This window comes from Aotus nancymaae, unplaced genomic scaffold (assembly GCF_030222135.1).
Source record: "Aotus nancymaae isolate 86718 unplaced genomic scaffold, 86718_ANA_hifiasm-v0.15.2.pri h1tg000008l, whole genome shotgun sequence".
Lineage (NCBI taxonomy): Eukaryota > Metazoa > Chordata > Mammalia > Primates > Aotidae > Aotus > Aotus nancymaae.
Window position 1 is genome coordinate 61,331,098 of NW_026988419.1, and position 20,739 is coordinate 61,351,836.

General features: G+C 40.4%; 1 protein-coding gene across 2 annotated transcripts in view; it reads left to right on the plus strand.

Moving 5' to 3' along the window:
- The window catches only part of ITGA6 (integrin subunit alpha 6), a 79,096-nt gene extending 70,081 nt beyond the window's left edge, over positions 1-9,015 (plus strand). Inside the window, exons 24-26 of one of the 2 annotated variants that reach the window (XM_012462374.3) lie at positions 2,325-2,450; positions 5,749-5,878; positions 8,041-8,128. In XM_012462374.3, the coding sequence (XP_012317797.2) occupies positions 2,325-2,450; positions 5,749-5,856 (234 nt within the window). In that variant the 3' untranslated portion in view covers positions 5,857-5,878; positions 8,041-8,128. Of the gene's footprint in view, positions 1-2,324; positions 2,451-5,748; positions 5,879-8,040 lie in introns of both variants that reach the window. The other variant, XM_012462373.3, reaches the window with a different exon arrangement.
- The last annotated feature ends 11,724 nt before the right edge of the window (positions 9,016-20,739 follow it).

Genomic DNA, 20,739 nt, shown 5'->3' on the forward strand with positions numbered 1-20,739 from the left:
CTGGAGAATGACTGTCATACAAAACAAACAAACAAAAAACATCTTGATCACAGAGCATATCTGCCTTTTAAATGTGTAGCCAACCCAGTCCCTGACTTTGGTCCTGTCTTTGATGCCCAGTGAGTTGTTTAAAAATATGTCACAGTTCTAGTCTGAATGGTTCCAGGCCTGGGGCTTAGTGCTTCAGCTGGATTCCCATCCACTCTGCCACTCCAGATGCAAAATCAAAAATTACTTTGCTCAGTTGTTACAATGTTGGATCCAAACCATTTACGGGGGTGGCTTCCCCCTATTGTTAGCTGTTTTAAAGGCACTTGTACACAGTGTCATTATAATAAAGTTGATTCCCCTTGCCAAAAACCAGTCTCCACTCTCCACTTCCAGATTTACTAGAACTTATTCTTACAAATGAGGATGGCCCTTCCACATGACCACTTTGCCCCAAGGACACATAACTGTATACCTTCCTTGTGTCAAATAGGGCAGCAAAGTTAAACGAGATACAGTTTAGGCTAACTGAAATCATCTATTTGGTTTGGTTTGTTGTAGTCAGCTTACCAGCCACATAAATATTTTATTCCTTCACTGGTCTGTCAGTTTCTTCTTCCCTTCATTGTGGATGTCCCTGTGCTGAACCTGGCAATCTCTTCCTTGTAGTGGGAGGAAGAAGAGGGGAAGTGTGCCATGAGGCCACTTTGGGGCTCAGAGCTTGTGGAAAACCTCATTTAGAACATAACAGGAAACATGGTGGCTGATAAGGGTGTTTTATGCGTGCTTGTTACAGTCTGTATAATTGGCTAAAACCCATGATGTGAATTGCTGTCTATTCAATGTTAAAAGAAAAGCAGTTTTACTGCTTTTAAGTATTTTCTGTAAGTCAGGTGAGGTTGAGAAACTGTTTCCTGGAAGTGGAAAGAGAAGTACTTTGATGAGAGATTTTTAAAGAAAACCACCACAGCATAGTATAAAAGTATTGAAGCACAGTGTAGACATAGCCGCATCTAGGGTTTCATACAGACATAGAATACTTGACTAAAAACACTCCTCAGGAGTTAAATGCTCCCCCTGAGTTTTGTTTCCCTTTACATTTTCTTAATTCAGAAATATCAGAAACTTCAAACCAGTAGTTCTCTAATCAGTGTAGTTTACAAAATCATGTGCATAGTAATCACCAGGTCTTTAGCATACTTTGAAAAATAGTTCTGGTGTCACAAAAGTTCTTTGCTTACCCATGTAACTGAGTTGTTGGAATTGCCAGAAGCAGCTTTTTAGGTTTCTGAGTAACCACTATTTCTATTTAATTGGTATTTGCAAACTATCCTATGTTTAGAGTTTAAGCAGCAGGAGCAATTTAGGTCTAGTTTGTTCATACACCTTTTTGTAGAAGATGACACCAAGCCATTTCAGGATATGTTATTGTTTGAGGGTCTTTAATGTGATATCCTAAGAAAAAGGTAAAATGGTGTCCATCAGTCATGCAGCCTCATCCCTGTTTTTGTGTTTCACAACATCTTTAAACTGGCCTTTTCCTTTTCATTGCTGAAAACTAATTAAAAGAAAGTATAGGCCAGGTGAGGTGGCTCATACCTATGATCCCTGCACTTTGAGAGGTTGAAGGAGGAGGATCACTTGAAGCCAGCAGTTTGTGACCAATCTGACCAACATAGTGAGAACCTGTCTCAACAAAAAATTTTTAAAAAAATTAGTTGTGTGTGGTGGCATGCACCTATAGTCCCAGCTACTTGGGGGGCTGAGGAAGGAGGATCACTTGAGCCTGGGAGGTTGAGGCTGCAGTGAGCCAGGATCATACCCCTTGCATTCCAACCTGGACAATGGAGTGAGACCCTGTCTCAAAAAAAAAAAAAATATATATATATATATATGATTGTTCTCAAAAAGGTATCAGGTTAGATAGAACAGATTGACTGTTAGATCTATTTAACCTGGTATATTTTTGAGAGCAATCTGTTTTAGACAGATACACAGACTGGCTGTGTATTGATAATTGCTGCAACAGGATGATGAATACATAAGGGTTCATTACACAGTTTTCTCTACTTGATAACAAAATAATTTTAACAAAGAAGTAACCACCTTGTCTGAATATGACCGAGCATTTTCAAGATTCTGGGGAAAGATCTTCAAGGAATGCTTCTTGAAGCAATATTCTGTTAAGCGAAAGGGTCTTGTATCAGAAAGTCATCTCATCCATTCACAGGCTGCATTGTCCAAAATATATTCAAAAGCAGAATTAGTACCACAAACTCCTGGTGTGAACTGTCATCACAGTATGTCGTCATGCTGCTTTCTTTTCTGCCCTATAGGTTCGTGTGACTGTGTTTCCCTCCAAGACTGCAGCTCAGTATTCAGGAGTACCTTGGTGGATCATCCTAGTGGCTATTCTCGCTGGGATTTTGATGCTTGCTTTATTAGTGGTTATACTATGGAAGGTAAGTCATACCTGGCATTTGAATTTCAGAACATAAACTTCATGTTTTAAAAAATGGGAGTCAGCACTGATATTATGTTTTCTTTTCCATTGCTTCCTTTTTTCTAACATTTTATTATGAAACTCTTTTGACATGGTAAATTTGAGGAAAATTTTACAATGAACGGCTGTATATTTACTGAATATTGTATTTAAAGCATATTTGTACACAACAAGTTTCTTAAATGAATTTTGGTGTCTGTCACACATAATTTAGCATGCTTAGCAAATAGCAAGTGTAGATTTTACTACTTTAGCATTTTCTTCACCTAAGATTGAAGTCTGGATCTAAGCCAAATTGTTAGGGTGTCATAATAATCTGAATCTGTATCCCTGCTAATTTCAGTTTCTGTGAAGAATGTTCATGGCAGCCATTGGAGTTGGTTATGCTTACAACAAGATTCTGAATAGAAAAGCATGACGTGAATGAGTAACTGTCTCAAAGCGGGGTCATTGTAGCATGTATCAAACGTGAGGAAGGTCTAGGTTCAATATGATGTTCCTCATTAGAATTTGGCCCTTTGACTGTAAGTAAAATGTAGTATCTTCCCCTGCTTCTACCAGTGAAGAGTCTACATTATGAAAAACTGTACGAGATGGATACAAATTCTTACTGGCAAAGATTACAACCTAAAAATTTTGGATTATTCACAGTGAGTGATAAAATCCCTTATCTGCAATTCCAAAAAGCTCTGAAAACTGAAAAGTATGTAATGACTTATTTGGCAGAAAAACCTGATGTGATGTGGAGAGAGGCTACTTCAAAGTTTTCATCCTTTGATTAATTTCACTGCAGAAATACTAACATTTTGATTATAGGAGCATTACGTATGCAGTGTATTACTTTTTTTAAATGCCAAAAATTTTGGATTCTCAAACATGTCCAGTCTGGAGGGTTTTGGATAAACCAGCAATCCCCCTAGAATCAAACCATTCTTTTCCTTTTCTTGGATCCAAAAATATAATACCTACAGGTTAAAGATAGTCTTACTTGCAAATATTGGGCATCTGGTTTTGCTTTATTTTTTTCAATTGCATTTTGCTAATTTGAGATAATTTTCTGATGTCCTCTATTCATGTAATTGAAGTTTGGTGTCTGCTCATAACAAAACTCCTCCTGGTATGGAGTTTTAGCCAGCTTTACATCTGATGTTTACCTCAGGCAGTAGGTTCCTCTGGCAAACAGAGCCAGTCAATATAAAAATATTTTTTCAAGGAGATGCCTTGAAGAAAAAAAAAATTTTGAGACAGGGTCTCACCCCATCAACCAGGCTGGAGTGTAGTGGTGTGATCATGGCTCACTGCAGTCTTGACCTCCTGGGCTCAAGCAATCCTCCCACCTCGGCACCCTGAGTAGCTGGGACTACATACCACCACATACACCAGCTAGTTTTTAGTAAAGATGAGGTCTTGCTGTATTGCCCAGGCTAGTCTTGAACTCCTGGACTCAAGCAATCCTCCTGCCTAGGCGTTCCAAAGTGTTGGAATTACAGATGTGAGCCATTGCACCTGGCTTTTAAAAGTATTTTGATATCAAAAAATTTGGGGTTTGATATTTGAGGATGATGTTGTATTTTCTGGAAGAGGTCATAAGGATGGCTTTTCCAGAGTATTTGGCAGCCTTTAAAGAGAATGAGACATCAGTGGGTTGAAAGTTAAGAAACCTAAGCTGTATATAATCTTGGGCAAATCATTCCACCTCCCTGGGACCTCTGTTTGCCTCATCTGTTAAGTAAGTTGATTGGATTAGATGATTTCATTATTTTAGGAGTTTTTTTTTAAGCTCTGAAGTATCCAGGCTGTCAAGGGGACTCTAAAATACAACTTATACAACCCCACATGAGAAGTATTTTTATCACTTTATACTTTTGCTTATTAAACACAGTTATTTAGTAGGTTAAAAAGTCATACGGTTTTAGGGTAAGAATTTACAATTCAGTGGCCCTTAAACTGGAGTTTGTATATCCATGTAGAGGGCAAGGCTAAACTAGGCAGATGGAGATCCCCACTTCAACCAGAGCAGTTCAGATTGTATCCATTTTAAATGTTAGGATTCTGTTTGCAGGTTTAAAAAAAAAAAGTCCCCTAGGTGGTCTAATCTACCTTCATTTTGCTAACAAGGATGCTCATGCCCAGGGATATTAAGAATGTTGCCAAGCTGGAGGCAGGACCAGGCCTCTTGGTTCCTGGTTCATTCTTCCCACCCTATTTACTAGCACATATTATTGAAAGCTGCCCAACAACTCTGTACTTATGGAAATGTTCTGGAGCTGTACCATCCAATACGGTAGCCAATAGTCACATGTGGCTATTAGGAACTTGGAATATGGCTGATTCAACTGAGGCATAGTTTTAAATGTAACTTAAATTAATTTCAATCTAATAGCCGCATGGAGCCAGCAGCTCTCATATATCGTACAAAGTGAATCTAGACTTGACCTTCATGAGCTGCTGGACTAGGAAGCAGAATGTTTCGGGAGAGATTTTATTTGTCCAGGTTAAATTTTATAAAAGACAGTTCCATGGCCTTATGAACTAGATAAAAGTAAACAGGAAAATTTCTCTATCATCAAATGAAGGAAATTATAGTAGAAAGTAGAATTATACTTTTATACTCATTTAGAGTGACCTAACCTGAGGAGCATGGGGTTCCTACCATTTAAGGGTTATATGGTACTGAGAATTTGGGAAAATGACAGCAATCATTCTTTCATGATGGTGTATTGGAATTTGTATTGTGATTCATCTCACAGATGAAAAGGCCTCAAGTAAATGGCATTTGTTCCATAAAATTTACTGTAAAAGGCAGAAAAATACCTACAGTATATCTATATTTTATTTGGACTTACACTAACTTTTACTTAGAGAATTTATTTTCTAACCTTTGTCTCAATAAACTGCATCTTTTGCCTCTTTTGGAGTTCATTTTCTCCTGCAGGAATAAACTACCCAAAGCTACAATCAGCAGTGTGTATACATTTTCCCTATGATTTTTGTCCTCAGGATTTCTGTTACAAAAAAAAAATCAATGAGCCAACTAGTGTCATCCATATAGATTTTTGACCAGAGATGTATGGTGATATAGTGTGTGTTGAATGTGACAATTAAACAATGCAGTGGCTGTTTACTGCTGGTTGACTGAAAGTGGTCTGTTTGTAAACAAGCCTCAAGTAGAAAGCAGATTAAAATCTGAGATGTTCTGTTGTTTAGCTGTTATACATAAAACTGTAAAATTGACTAAATACCTTGCTTCCTTGTAGTGTGGTTTCTTCAAGAGAAATAAGAAAGATCATTATGATGCCACATATCACAAGGCTGAGATCCATGCTCAGCCATCTGATAAAGAGAGGCTTACTTCTGATGCATAGTATTGATCTACTTCTGTAATTGGTAATTGATCAATGTTTTTTAATTGCTAGCTGTGGGACCCGCTATGGTTGTGGTGGCTAACTTTAAGAACAACAGCTTGCTGTGTGTGTCCCATTAACAGATGTTTCCAAATGTCCACACTGGCTTGCCTTGCTTGGATTTATTTCACTTCACTTGAAAGCTCAGTTGTTTTTTTGTTTTTTAATGCACAAAGAACCTTTCATTGCAGGTGAGTTATTTTGTGTTCTTGATCACCCACAGCAATGGAGAAAATTGCAATATTTATACACACAAAAAGGTTTTTAGTCTTTCATAGTAACCCAGTTTGCCATTTGTTATTAATTCAGTATGTAGCATCCCACTAAGGAGTTCAAAGATGCATAAGAAATCATTCCAGATTTCTTGTTCATTTTGAAATTTCCCACAGATGGAAGCTGTGTTGACCGCCTAATTAACCTGCTGCATGTTGGAAATGTTGTGTTTCTCTTCATGAGGCTTCCTCACTGTCGTCATCTTTTTGTTCTCCTTGCTATAAAGTGATGGGGAAGGCTTGGAATGCTTTTTACTGTTGCTCAGGAATCGTTTTATGCTAGCTAAGCATGCACCTTCCATTTCCTGCATATCTCCTACAGGTCAAAGACCATTACAACAATCTATGATTATCAGCATGACGGGCTTTGTGGCCAACTTTAGAAGATGATCCTTTACCGAAAAGTTACCTTACATATAAAAATTCCAGTACAAAAATGCCCTAAACAGTTTTTATTGCGATATGTTGTGATGGAGTTTGACCATGTTTCATGTATCCAAAGATTTTATCCAACCTTGAGTCTCAGTTGATTTTACATTTAAGTTTTGTTTCCCTTATTTGTGAATCCATGGAAATAGGAATTGCTACTGATTCCTTTCACCATTTATGTGGGCATGAGAGGACAGAATTACTCCTGTAATCCCTTTCCATGGTACTATCACAGTGAATCACAATATTGCCATTTCAGCTTTACATTATCATCACCCTTCATTTCCTTCTTTGTTTAAATGGGGCAGGCAGCAGTCATATTTTGTAATAAATAGATGGGTACTTTGGCCTTTTTTTTTTTTTTTGCACAGAATCATAAATGAATCCATGTAGTAATAACCTGGAACAAAATATCTTGGTCCATTTTGCCTACTGATTTAGTGATAACTATGCATATAATTTTATCTTGTCCCATGGCATTTTTATAATATCATTCAACATAAATGTCCTGTTACTGTTGATGTCACATAATAAACACATTATTCAGCCATTCTATTAATATCTTTCTCATTCTTTTAAACTGCATTTTAAACACCTTTTTAAAAAAATTTCATTAAAAAATTTAATCTCAATTCAAATTTATTCAGCTATCTCAGTAAAAATATACTTTGGATCAGACTGGATATTTAAATGAAATATATACAATTTAAAGGTAAATGTGTTTTTGCAAGAGAAATTAGGGAGTCATTTGAAATTCAGCATAGTGATACATTTCTCAAGTCCTATGCAGCACATGATTTTTATTGCAGGACACAGTTACTATGTGATTTATTAATGAAAATAGCTTAATTAGAAGCACAACAGCAAATCTAGGTAACATAAATTACCTCCTAGCTAACGAGAGAAGTGATATGTGTACTAGAGCCTTAAAGGAGAGAAAAAAGATTATTAAATTGACCTGTTGGAACACTGGCATATTCAAATAGTAATTTGAAAAATACTTGTGGCATGATTTGCATTTTAGTAGTGGGAGAGGGGCATTAAATAATCTTTGGTTTATGCCTTTAAAAAATTCTTAAAATGCTATTCTAATCTGATAATTAGGTCTTTTACATATAATATTGTCATTACTTTTAAATATGGAAGCACTGTTTTCATAAAGTCTTGTTAGTAAAGAGGTAGCCTACATTGTTATAAAATGTGAAGAGAAGATGAAAATGGACTTTTCTTCCTGTTTTACAGCGGTTCTTCTCTTCCCGTTGATCCTCACTGTCTCTTCTTTCATTTCAACCTCTTATTCTTTCTTAAAAGAAAACCATGTCTTTCTTTTCCCCTTTAGTCCAAAGGTAGACATAGCTGAACAGAAAGCTTAGAAATTCCTATTTAGTGCACCTGCTTCTTTGTGAGGTTAATTAATTTGTTTCTCTTTCTCCCCCTTCTCCAGTGTGGATTCTTTAAACGCTCTAGGTACGATGACAGTGTTCCCCGATACCATGCTGTAAGGATCCGGAAAGAAGAGCGAGAGATCAAAGATGAAAAGTATATTGATAATCTTGAAAAAAAACAGTGGATCACAAAGTGGAATGAAAATGAAAGCTACTCATAGGGGGGCCCTTAAAAAAAGAAAGCTTCACAGTACCCAAACAGCTTTTTCCAACTCAGAAATTCAATTTGGATTTAAAAGCCTGCTCAATCCCTGAGGACTGAATTCAGAGTGACTACACATAGTACGAACCTACAGTTTTAACTGTGGATATTGTTATGTAGCCTAAGGCTCCTGTTTTGCACAGCCAAATTTAAAACTGTTGGAATGGATTTTTCGTTAACTGCGTTAATTTAACGTTCTGGGTTGCCTTTGTTTTTGGTGTGGCTGACTTACATGTGCTGGGAAAGGGCCTGCTCAGTTGCACTCAGGTGACATCCTCCAGATAGTGTAGCCGAGGAAGGGACCTACACTCACCTGCACTAACAGAGTGGCTGTCCTTGTCCTAACCCTGGGACTGCTGTGGCAGACATCCTTCACGTTAGCTGTCTCACATCACAAGACTACGCCATTGGGGTAGTTGTATTTCAGTGTAAAGCGCTGTCTTAAACTAAATGTGCAATAGAAGGTAATGTTGCCAAGCTGCCGTCTTTTCCTGTTTCCTAGCTGCGTGAATACTTGCTCACGTCAAACGCATACAGGTTTCATTCTCCCTTTCACTAAAACACACAGGTGCAACAGACTTGAATGCTAGTTATACTTATTTGTATATGGTATTTATTTTTTATTTTCTTTACAAACCATTTTGTTATTGACTAACAGGCCAAAGAGTCTCCAACTTACCCTTCAGGTTGGTTTAAGCAATCAGAATTAGAGCATGGGAGGTCATCACTTTGACCTAAGTTATTTACTGCAAAAAGAAAATCTTTATAAATGTACCAGTTTAAATTAAAACCTCTCCTTCATGACAGCCTCCACCCCACAACCCAAAAGATTTAAGAAGTAGAATTATAACTAAAGATGTTTAATTATTTCAGGCATTGGATTTTTAGTTTAGAACACTGTGTGATGTCTCTTGATTTCATACTATAACATTCAGGAATTCTTGGAGAAAATGGGTTTGTTCACTGAACTCTAGTGCAGTTTACTCACTGCTGCAAATACTGCATATTCAGGACTTGAAAGAAATGGTGAGTGCCTATGGTGGATCCAAACCGATCCAGTATAAGACTACTGAATGAGTATCTGCTACCAAAACAGTGATTCTAGTCAGAGCATCATGGTTTTCATGTTGTTAAATGTTACTGGAACCATTTAATCAGTGAGTTGATGTTCTATTTTTTGTTTTGTTTCCTCCCCTATTTGTATTCCCCAAATTATCTGGGGCTAATTTAATAAGAACTTTAAATTGTTTGTTGTTTTAATTGTAAAAATGGCAGGGGGTAGAATTATTACTCTATTCAGTCTCTATTGAACGTATAGATAAGTGATATGGGGAGCAGAAGCATACAGGTGCTAATTTGTTTTGGATATAGTATAAGCAGTGTCTCAGTCTTTCTTTTGAAACAAAACACAGTTCAGAAATCTTAAACCTTAAGATACTAAGGACATTGTTTTGGTTGTATTTTGGACTTCTTATTCACAAAAATAGTTTTACAAACTACATTTTGTTTACAAATGTTTCTGTAAAACAGGTTGTAACAGTGTTTAAAGTCTCAGTTTCTTACTTGGGGAATTTGTGAGCCTAATGTGTTTAGATTGCTAAGGAGCTGATATTTTTGACAGTGTTTTTCAGACCTGTGTTATAAAAAACAAAAAAAGTGAATGTCCTGGAAAGGGTGTTGGGAGGGGGATTCAACAAAGAAACAAGGATGTTACAGTGTGTACAGTAGTTAAAAATGTCATCTCAAGTCAAGTCACTGGTCTGTGTGCATTTGATACATTTTTATACTAACTAGCATTGTAAAATTATTTCATGATTAAAAATTACCTGTGGATATTTGTATAAAAGTATGAAATAAATTTTTTATGAAAGTGTTCATTGTTTCAAAACACAGCATTGTATATGTGAAGCAAACTCTAAAATTATAAATGACAACCCTAATTGTCTTTCTGTTTATTTCATCAAACCAAAGTTCAAGGTTTTTTAGTGTCTTATGTAATCTCAGATCAGCCAGATATTAGTGCCAAAGCAATGGGATTGAGGGTTTTTTTTTCTCTTTTTGCTCTGTTTAGTTGATGCTTGTGTCTTTAATTTTACTACTTTATAAGTAAAAGAAACTTACAGGTATTTAAGAACCTGCAAATTGGGACTTATCTTTGCATTGAATCTTCCACTTCAATGCCTGTGCTTGTGAGGATAGGGTATTACTTAGCAATGATAACAAGGCATTAAAAAAAGTTCTGATTGCTAAGCTGCTTCCTTCTTAGAACACATGAGAGCAGGCCACTTGTGACATGTATCATATTAATCACCAGGACTGGTTTGGCAGAATTAAGTAGTCAAAATATTTTCTTTAGCAAAATATTTCATTTAGATTTGAGCAGTTTTATGAAACTTTTTTCTAGCTGGATTATCACAACCTAATACAACCAAATAAAAAATAATATATACATATATAATGCCTAGACAATATAGTGTGCCTTGGCCTGACTAAAGGTCGAATATATCAGGTAATAGCTTTCCACTATACTTGACTTTACATAAAATCTTAGCCTTCTTGCTTCTTTGAAGATCAAACGGGTATTATCACCCAAAGAAATAAGTGATTGATTGGTATTTGTTAATGATTTTGGCCAGTGTTAATGATTTTAGCCCCAGTTCACCTATCAGATATACCCAGATTAAATCACTACAATAGGTAATCATAACCTCATTGAGCTTAGCTGTGGTTTGACTAGGGCTATGGCATAAATGACACAGACTGAAGTCATGGCCCACCCAGTCACAGTGCCTGTGATTCTAACACTTTTACCTTTCCTCTCAAAAAAATACAGAATGCCTACCAGTGATAGTGGTATTACTACACAGTTATCCTTGGATCTGTTTGGATTCATAGAGGAAATCACTGCAAACATTGATACTTCATTGTTGGTTGCAGATTAGTTATTGCAAATTCAGTGTGTCATGCATAGTTATGGCTTATGCTTTTCCCTTGTGGCTGAGAATATTCTAGCATGTGGTATAGGTATAGGTGGGGAATGCTTTAAAAATTGTCCACACTGCCAGCCATGGTGGCTCATGCTTGTAATCTCAGCACTCTGGGAGGCTGAGGATCCTTGAGAACACAAGTTGAGATCAGCTTGTGCAACATGACAAGACCCCATGTCTACAAAAAATTTAAAACTTAGCCGGTTGTGGTGGTGTGCACCTGTAGTCCCAGCCACTCAGGAGGCTGAGGTGGGAGGATTGCTTGAGCCCAGGAGTTTGAGGCTGCAGCGAGCTATGATTGTGCCACTGCACTCTAGCCTGGGCAACAGTGAGATCCTGTCTTTAAAAAATTGTCCAAACCAGGGAAGTAAGGATAAGATCAAGCCTTCTACTCTAAATGAAAACATCTTAATGAGAAACTGGTCTGTAGCACACTAACCCACAATAGGATAATGTGGGAAGACAAACAGGGATTGAAAGACTTGTTTTCAAGGAGGGGAAAGTGTCCATGTTGGTGGTTGGGTTCCACATAAGTACGTCCACAGGGCTGAGAAAACAAATGTTGAAGAGTTGTTTGATCAACTTGGATAACGTAAAGTAATGATTAAAGGCAGTTCCTCAAGACCAAAAGACAGGGTCTAACCACTTTGAGGAAAAGGCAAGGGTCAAAGAGATGGAGAAAATGAACTTCAGAATGATTTCAAAAGAGTGGCTATTGCATGCTAGTGGGCATCTGTTCTTCCCACAGTTTGTGATTACAGTCAGTAGCCAATAAGTGCTTTTTCTCTCCTGTACCTTAAGCAGGTTTTGCCAGCTCCGAAAGGCATCTCATCCAGCTGTTGGAAGATGGGAGAGCTGTACACTAGTAGCTGAGGCCAGGTCTGCGAAAGTGCTACCAACAAACCTCATCTAGGAGGAAAATCATGAGGGGATTCATGGCCAAATCCTGACTTAGGGTAAACGAACTATAAAAAACCAGAGGAAGGAAACGTGTGGCCCAGTGCAAGGGTGGACCAGGTACCACAAAGGGCAAAACTAACAGGTAATGGCTGAGGATTACACCAGAGTGAGGGAGTCAAGTGGTCAAGTGCAATTTCTGTAGCAGCCAGCAAAGCGTTAAGTGCCTCAGTTTTCTCTTGACCTTGCCCTGGAGCCATTTCTCAGTTATGCTGCCTGTGCTGGGGTCATGGGAACAGTTCCATGCTAGGAGAAGTCAGATAAATTTCTTACTATTCAGCCTTCTAGAACATCTGTCAAAAATCTCAAGAAACAACAGGGTCAGAATGTGCTGCCTTTGTTACCTCAAAGCCTAGCAATTAAGTTTTCAGTTCACCAATAAGATTTAAGTGAGTGTTAAGCTCCCATTAATGTTGAGAGGGATGTGGTTTAATCATTATTTTCCATTTGGAAGTAAACAGATGTTTAGGGATGTTAAATTAGGCTCTGGGGATATACATAAGACATTGGCTCTGACCTTTTATAGGAAGCTTATAATCTAAAACTACAGATGGTATTGACAAGCATAAGTGAATTCACTTTTTATAGGTAACAGAATCTAAACCCTTGAATTAAGACATCAGTGGTTGACATATAAATTCAATACCTGACTGGGTGCAGTGGCTCACACTTGTAATCCCAGCACTTTGGGAGGCCGAGGCAGGCGGATCATCTGAGGTCAGGAGTTCAAGACCAGCCTGACCAAATGGTGAAACCCCATCTCTACTAAATATAAAAAATCAGCCAGGAGTGGTGGCACATGTCTGTAATCCCAGCTACTTAGGACACTGAGGCAGGAGAATCAGTTGAATCGGGAGGCAGAGGTTGTAGTGAGCCAAGATTGTGCCACTGCACTCCAGCCTGGGCAACAAGAGCAAAACTCAGTCTCAAAAAAATAAAAATAAAGTCAATACCTGATCCTTTGTGGGCGAAACTTGCCCCTACAACAACCACATTCCCCGAAGATTTAGTCATTCTCAACCCAGTCTACACATTTAAATCACCAAAGAAATACATACATATTTTAAAAATCCTGATGGCTGGACAATCTGCGACACTGACCATATGAGAATCTGAGTGTGAGACCCAGGGCATTAGCTTAGCGCTGCTTAAAGCTCCCCAGCTGACTTGTAAAGTGCAGCCAGGATTGAGAACTGCTTTAGAGATTACTGGATGTCATGAATATTTATCAAAATAATATGCTCACTGTGTGGAATGCCTTGTTCCTGTTTGTGGTACTTCCACTGCACCAGTAACAGGAGCTGAGATGCTAGAGGTGCATTTGCCATGGGCAGGGAGGCAGCTGAGCAGTGCATAAGGGCATGGCTCTGGAGCCACACTGTGAGTGTGAATTAGCTTCACCTCTTAGAATGTAACTTTGGGTGGGTTACTGGTATCTCTGTGCCCAGTTTCTTGGCCTATAAAATAAGATTGGTTATATTACTCAGAGGTTCTCTGTTTTTTGGGGTGGGGAGGGAGATGGAGTTTTGCTCTTGTTGCCTAGGCTGGAGTGTAATGGTGCAATCTCGGCTTACTACAACCTCCACCTCTTGGGTTCAAGCGATTCTCCTGCCTCAGCCTCCACGTAGCTAGGACTAGAGGCACTTGCCACCACGCCCAATTTTTTGTATTTTTAGTAGAGACAGGATTTCACCATGTTAGTTGGCCAGGCTGGTCTCAACTCCCGACCTCAGGTGATCCATCTGCCTCAGCCTCCCAAAATGCTGGGATTACAGGTGTGAGCCACCATGCCATGCCTGGCCCAGTGGTTCTTATAAAGAGAAAATTAGACGACCTGGAAGTGCTTATTAAAGTTAGCTACTTTTACACTTACCCTTGTTTATTATATAGAACCATAAAATGTTAAAATGGGAAGGAAGCATGGAAATTTAGTTCTACTTCCTCATTTCACAGATGGGGAGGCAGTTTATTTTTATTGTCATGGGAACCTTTTATCTCCTCATTTTTCAGTGTCTACCAACTCATGTCTTACTAGTGGGTGTTATAACTACAAAAAAAATATGGTGAACCTAACTCTTAAAAGTCCTCATCAACACAGACCATTTTGAACGACAAGAATGACCTTATTTCTACGTTAAATTCTGTCTCAGCCCTTAATACAGTGACCATAATACAGACTTCGGTTGGGGTCAGAAAGTTGACATGTTAGATAATGAAGTACCTTGAAATTGCTAGGTACTAATTCTTCGTGATTTCTCCCCGACATGGAAGAGTGTGAAAAGAGCAGATTTCTTCTTTTGACCCTTTTCTCAGAGTTCTTTATACACCATCGATTTCTTTGGTTTCCTTTAGTGGGAAGGGAAGACGCAGTTTTGCTGCCTATTGCTTTTACTGCTGTGCGGAAGAGGAAATGCTCACAGAGCTCATCTTGCACCTGGATTATACCATGTGTGTTAGACCAGAGTTTGTCACTGGAAGAATAAATTTGAAAACTCCTTTCTGCCTTCCACATGTCACAATAATGCATGGACTGACAGACTATTTAAAGGCAAAAAAACGTATATACGTGCATTCTTCCCTAGGAAGACTAGGGGACTGTTTGATTCCAAGGTGTCCTCAAATTGCTGATGGAACTGAAGTTCCAGGGTTCTCACCTAACTGAGGAAACCACTGGTGGTCAGGGAATCTGTTAGAGTAGTTAAGAACAGACTTTTTCAAAGTTTGACATGCCTCACCTGAGGATCTTGTTAAGATTCAGGTTCTGATTTAAACAGTCTGGGAAAGAGTCTGAGAGTCTACATTTCTAACAAGCTCAGGTGCTGAAATGCTACTGATCCGTGGATTACTCCTTGGGGTATCAAAGGTCTCTAGAGTCAGTCTTTATTCAGGTCCCTACTGTGTCACTTTCTACTGTGTGACCTGGGCAAGTCTAAATGCCTGATGCTTTAATTCCTTCACCTGTAAAATGGCATAAGAAATAAGTAAGATTATAACCTAGGCTGCAAAGGAATATACACTATCTTATGCACCTCTACACAACTTCAAAATCTGTAACATCCTCAAATGTGTGGATAAAGAGTGACTGGGGTGCAGTTCAGTCTCTGGATAATCTGAATATATAGCTTTCACTGTCTTGACAGGATAGCTGACATTAGTTGTAGGATACTCTTATGGGCCATGCTTTTAAGATTCCTGCCCTGAGAGAAGTCAAATCTCATGACAGTGAATAGCATTACAGCCAGATGGGAAACAATGTGCCAGTTCTAGTAGCTGACCCCCATATTGATCTGGTTACAAAGACGTATCAAAATCAGTAACAAAACAAAAACATTGCACAGGTTCAGGCTGGCTCAAAGAGAAGCTTTTGCAATTTGAGATTTCCTTTCTTAAGCAGAACTATTCAGTGTTTCTTTGCCTGCGTCCACCACAAACAACCCAAGTACTCATGTGAGAAAACAAACACACCATAAATTAATAAAACTCCTAAGCCACTGTGGTATGTATCTGTGGACTGGCTTGATCTATTCTATATTTTTTCTAGCTAGAAGGACTGGAAAGCTAAAAATACTTTCCCAGATTCCCTTGTAGCTAGGATTGTGCATATGAATTTATTTTTTGATACAGGGTCTCACTCTGTACCCCAGGCACAGGAGTACAGTGGTACAATCTTGGCTCACTGCAACCTGTGCCTCCTGGTTTCAAGCAATTCTCCCACCTCAGCCTCCCGAGTAGCTGGGATAACCGGCACCCACCACCATGTCTGGCTAGCTTTTATATTTTTAGTAGAGAGAGGGTTTCACTATGTTGGCCAGGCTGGTCTCAAGCTCCTGACCTCAAGTCATCCACCCACCTCAGCCTCCCAAAGTGCTGAGATTACAGGAGTGAGTCACTGCGACCAGCCTATATGAATTTAATTCTATGACTTGCATACCTGTTCACTTGAGATCTGAAAGATGGACTCATGGTGGCTGTTTCTCCTAGCAAGCACGGCAGGGAGCCCCAGGGTTCAATGTCAAGTGTCTTCCAGCTTTGAGTCATCATGAGAGAAGGACTGACCTCTTGATTCCGTTTTCCTGACTTCAGATTGCAACTACAAGTATTTGCTTTTTCTATTTTGAAAAATAAAAATGAAATCTTGAGTCCCTCAATCAAATAAATGGACCCCTACTTTGCCAAGCGGACCCCAAAATAACTTTGAAAACCTGAGTTTAAGGGATACTGCATCTCCCTTTTGTGTTTTTGACACAACAACTGACCACCATTCCTTCCTGATAAGAGACCACTGACCATGGAGTGGCTCTAGCCAGTTTACGTGTGACTCATGAAGGGGCATGAAGCTCCACTGCATATGTGCACATTTCTCATTTTGTAAATATTCATGATTCCTATTGCTGGCCACTCTGTCCAGCATAGACTCCTGTTCCTTTTGCCCCTCCCTCAAAATAGCTCCTGGCTTCTTTTTTCCTCCCTCAAAATTGCCCCTCCCTTCTAGCTCCTGGCCAGAGGCTATGCTTCCCAATCTGTCAGAATGGTCACCCTGCCAGATGCAAACCTTTTTAAGAAATAAAGTTCTCTTTTACAAATTTAGGAATTTTGTAACCACCCAAGAGGTTGTCCTTGCCCACTGCCCAGATAGAGCCAATTTATCAAGACAGGGGAATTGCAATAAAGAGTTTAATGTGTGTCCAGTCAGCTAAAGGGGAGATGAGAGTCATTATTCAAATCAGTCTCTCTGAAAATTTGAAGACTGGAGTTTTTTAAGGATAATTTGGTGGGAAGGGGATTAGAGAGTGGAGAGTGCTGATTGGTTGGGCCAGAGATGAAATCATAGGGGGTTGAAGCAGGTTCTTCTTGCTGTCTTCTGTTCCTGGATGGGATCACAGAAATGGTTGAACCAGATTACTTGTCTGGATGGCACCAGCTCATGCACCAGAATGCAGAGTCTTAAAAATATCTCAAACACCAATCTTAGGTTTTACAATACTGATGCTTTCTCTAGGAGCAATTGGGGAAGTCAGGAATCTTGCAGCCTCTATGGACTGTGGCCTCCAGGCTGTATGTAGGTTCTAAATTATACTGAGGGCTTGAGAAATACCCTGTGAGATGTGGGCCATGAAGGCTGCACCACTGTCACTCTAGATGGAAACCAGTGTTCCAAGCTAAGGAATGATTTCTTTTATTAAGGCCTTAATGGCTTCCAAAGTTCTTTCTGTCCAACAAAGAAAAGCCTCAACCCATCCCAAGAAGGTATCCACAAACAAGAGGAGCTATTTCAAGTTTCCTACTACCCTTGACTTCATACTAAAATCAATTTGCCAGTCCTCTGTTGTTCCTTCACCCCTGGCCTCAACTCTGTGTTAAGTGGAGAGGGCTAGTTTTTGGGTTGTTCTGGGCACAGAAAAGATATTTTTCTATAACCTTCTGAATGGTTCTTTTTATATGTGAACCAGCAATATATTTTTGTATCCATTGGAGGGTGGCATCCCTACACACTGGGTGGAGTCATGAATATGTTTAACAATGCCATTCCTAAGATATTGTGGGTCAAAACCCCAATCAAATGCTCTTTTTAGGTCCTCATCTGAGTATATGGGAAGCTCAGGGCCACAATCTATTTTAGGTAGCAAAGGTATCAATAGAATCTTAGGGCCTTTTCCTTACTGTTTTTTTCATGGCCTGATCTGTGCAATATTGTCCTTTGCCACCAAGTTACCTGTCTGCTGGTGCCTAAGGCAATGTATTATAGTTATTTCCTTGGGGCTAAAATGGCATTTAATAGGACTAGAGTTTCTCTAGCATGTTTTTTTCTTTAAATTATCAGAGGTTAGGAGTCCTATTTTCTTTCAGATGGCCCCATGAGCATGAAAGACAGCATATCTAGAGTCTGTGTACATGGCCACTCCTGCTCCTTTACCTAGATGGAGGGCTCTGAGCTCCGCTTTCAGTGCTGACGTTCTGGAGGGCAATGCTCTGGCTTCCAAAGTCTGTCGCTGGGTTACCACCACACACCTAGCTTTCTACTGTCCCTGGCCCATAAAGCTTTTCCTGTCAGTGAACATCTCTGGGTCTGGGCTTTCTAAGGGTATGTCTGTCAGATCTGGTCAGCTGGAATGAAATTGTTCAATTGTTTGTCGATAGTTGCACAGAGGTTCAGATGGCATTTGAGGAAGCAGAAGGCAGGATTTAGAGACAGCCTTCAGCGTTACATCTGGATTGTCTCAAAGGATGGCCTGATACCTGCAGAGTCTCCCAGAGGTCAGCCAGTATCCTCCCTTCTGTTCCAGCAAGGGGAGCACACATTGGGGTAGGTGCACTGTGGTTGACTGACCTGAGGTAAACTTCTCTGCTTTCTGGAGAAGATCACAAGTGGCAGCAAAAGGCACTTTTGCCTCTCCAAAGGCAAGGAGACCATCCCTCTGTGACAATGTCCAATTGTTTTGAGAAACAAGCAATGGGTCTTTTAATATTTCCTAGGTCTTGAGCTAACACTCCTAGGCTTATTCTTGTCTCTTGAGCACAAAGAGATCAAAGTGCTGGGGCAGTCAGCAGTTTTCCCTTGATGTCTAGGAAAGTCCTCTATCAGTCCCTAGTCCATTCTAGGGGTTCATATCTACTCCCCACAAAGCATTGTATCGAGGTTTAGCAGTAAGTCCAAAATTAGAAATCCATATCCAGGAAAATTCAGCCATACCTAAGAAACCTCACAACTGTTGCCAGGTGGTTGGTCTGTCTACTCTGGTGAGGGTGTCCCTCTGGTCAGGGACCAGGTTCTTCTGCCCTTGGGAAAGCTCGAACCCAAGATATTGCTGCAGGCCAAGAAATCAGAGCCTTTTTCTTGGATACCTTGTACCCTCGTTCAGCCAGAAAAGAGTCAATATAGTGTTTTGGTCAGACAACTCCTGTGTGGTGCTAGCAATTAACATGTCATCAGCATATTGCAGTAGGGTCCCATTCTTTAATTGGAAGTCTGGGAGGTCTTTAGCTAAAATTTCCCCAAAGATGTTGGGAAGTTTTAAACCCCTGAGAACTGTCCAACAATATTTTTACTGTGCTTTAGTATCTGGGTCTTCCCATTTAAAAGCAAACAGCTCTTGTGACTCAGGGCTCAGGGGAATGCAAAATAAGGCATCTGTTAAATCTAAGATTGTGAACCAGTTGAGTTCACCCCAGTCAGGGTTGTGAGTAAAGTGTAAGGATTGGTGGGGGGAACCGCCAAGATAGCTGAATAGGAGCAGCTCCAGAGCACAGTTCACAGCAAGAGCGACACAGAGGGCAAGCGATCTCCACATTTCCAACTGAGGTACCTGGTGCATTTTAAGGGGATTAGTTGAACAGTGGATGCAGCCCAAAGACAGAGAACAGAGGCAGAATGGCGTGTTGCCTCACCAAGAAAGCGCAGCAAAGTGGAGAACCCCTCCCTCCTACCCAACGGATACCACTGGGGGCTTTTCTAGCCACTCCCGCACTCAGTTTCAGATACTGTGCTTCTCCCATAGTTTTTACGAGGCACAGACCAGGAGATTCCTGCCAGTCAACAAGCGCTGTGGGCTTCCAGTACAGCTGTTCCAGCCAGCGCCGGCAGGTTTCCAGCACAAAAACTGGCACAAATCTGGGCGGCCATTTTAACTGGCACCTGAAACCCTGTGAGATGGAGTTGCCCATTCCCCTGAAAGGGAGGGGGATGAAGGCACGGAGCCAGAAGAACTGGCTCAGTGGGTCCAACCCCATGAAGACCGGCAATCTGAAACACACTGGCTTGAGCCAGGGCAGCAGTTTGAGCTCCACCCAGCACGGTGGAGCCCCGTGGGGGGAAGGACGACCGCCATTAATGAGGCAGTTGTGATTGAAGCAGTCAGCCATTACCGAGGCAGTCTGCCATTACTGAAGCAGTCCACTTTACTGAGGTAGTCCTCCATTACCAAGGCAGTCCAAACCTTACCCTTGTAAACAAAACTGCAAGGAAGTTTAGACAGCAGGTGAGCAGAGCCTGTGGCAGCTCAGCAACGCCTCTACAGGCAGACTGTGACTAGACTCCCTCCTTCCTGGGCAGGCCACCTCTGAAAAAAGGCAGCAACACGTCAGGTACTTATAAATAAAGCCCCACCTTCCTGGGACAGAGCACCTGGGAAAAGAGGGAGTTGTGAGTTCCACTGCAGAAGACCTGAATGTCCCTGCCCAACAGCATTTGAGCTCTGATAAGAGACAGATCGGCTCCTCAAGTGTCTCCCTGACACCCCCCCCCCGCCGTACATCCAAAGAGTCACCTCATAAAGGAGAGCTCTGGTGGATGTCTGGCGGGTAACCTTCTGGGACAAAGATACCAGGAGAAGGAACAGGCACAGCAACCCATACTGTTCTGCCGTCCCTGCGGGTGATTCCCAGGCAAGCAGTGTCTGGAGTGAACCTCCAGCAGTCCTACAGCAGAGGGGCCTGTTAGAAGGAAAACTAAACATCAGAAAGAAACAGCTTCATCATCAACACAACGGACGTCCACTCAGAGACCCCTTCCAAAAGTCACCAACTTCAAAGACCAAAGGTAGATAAATCCATGA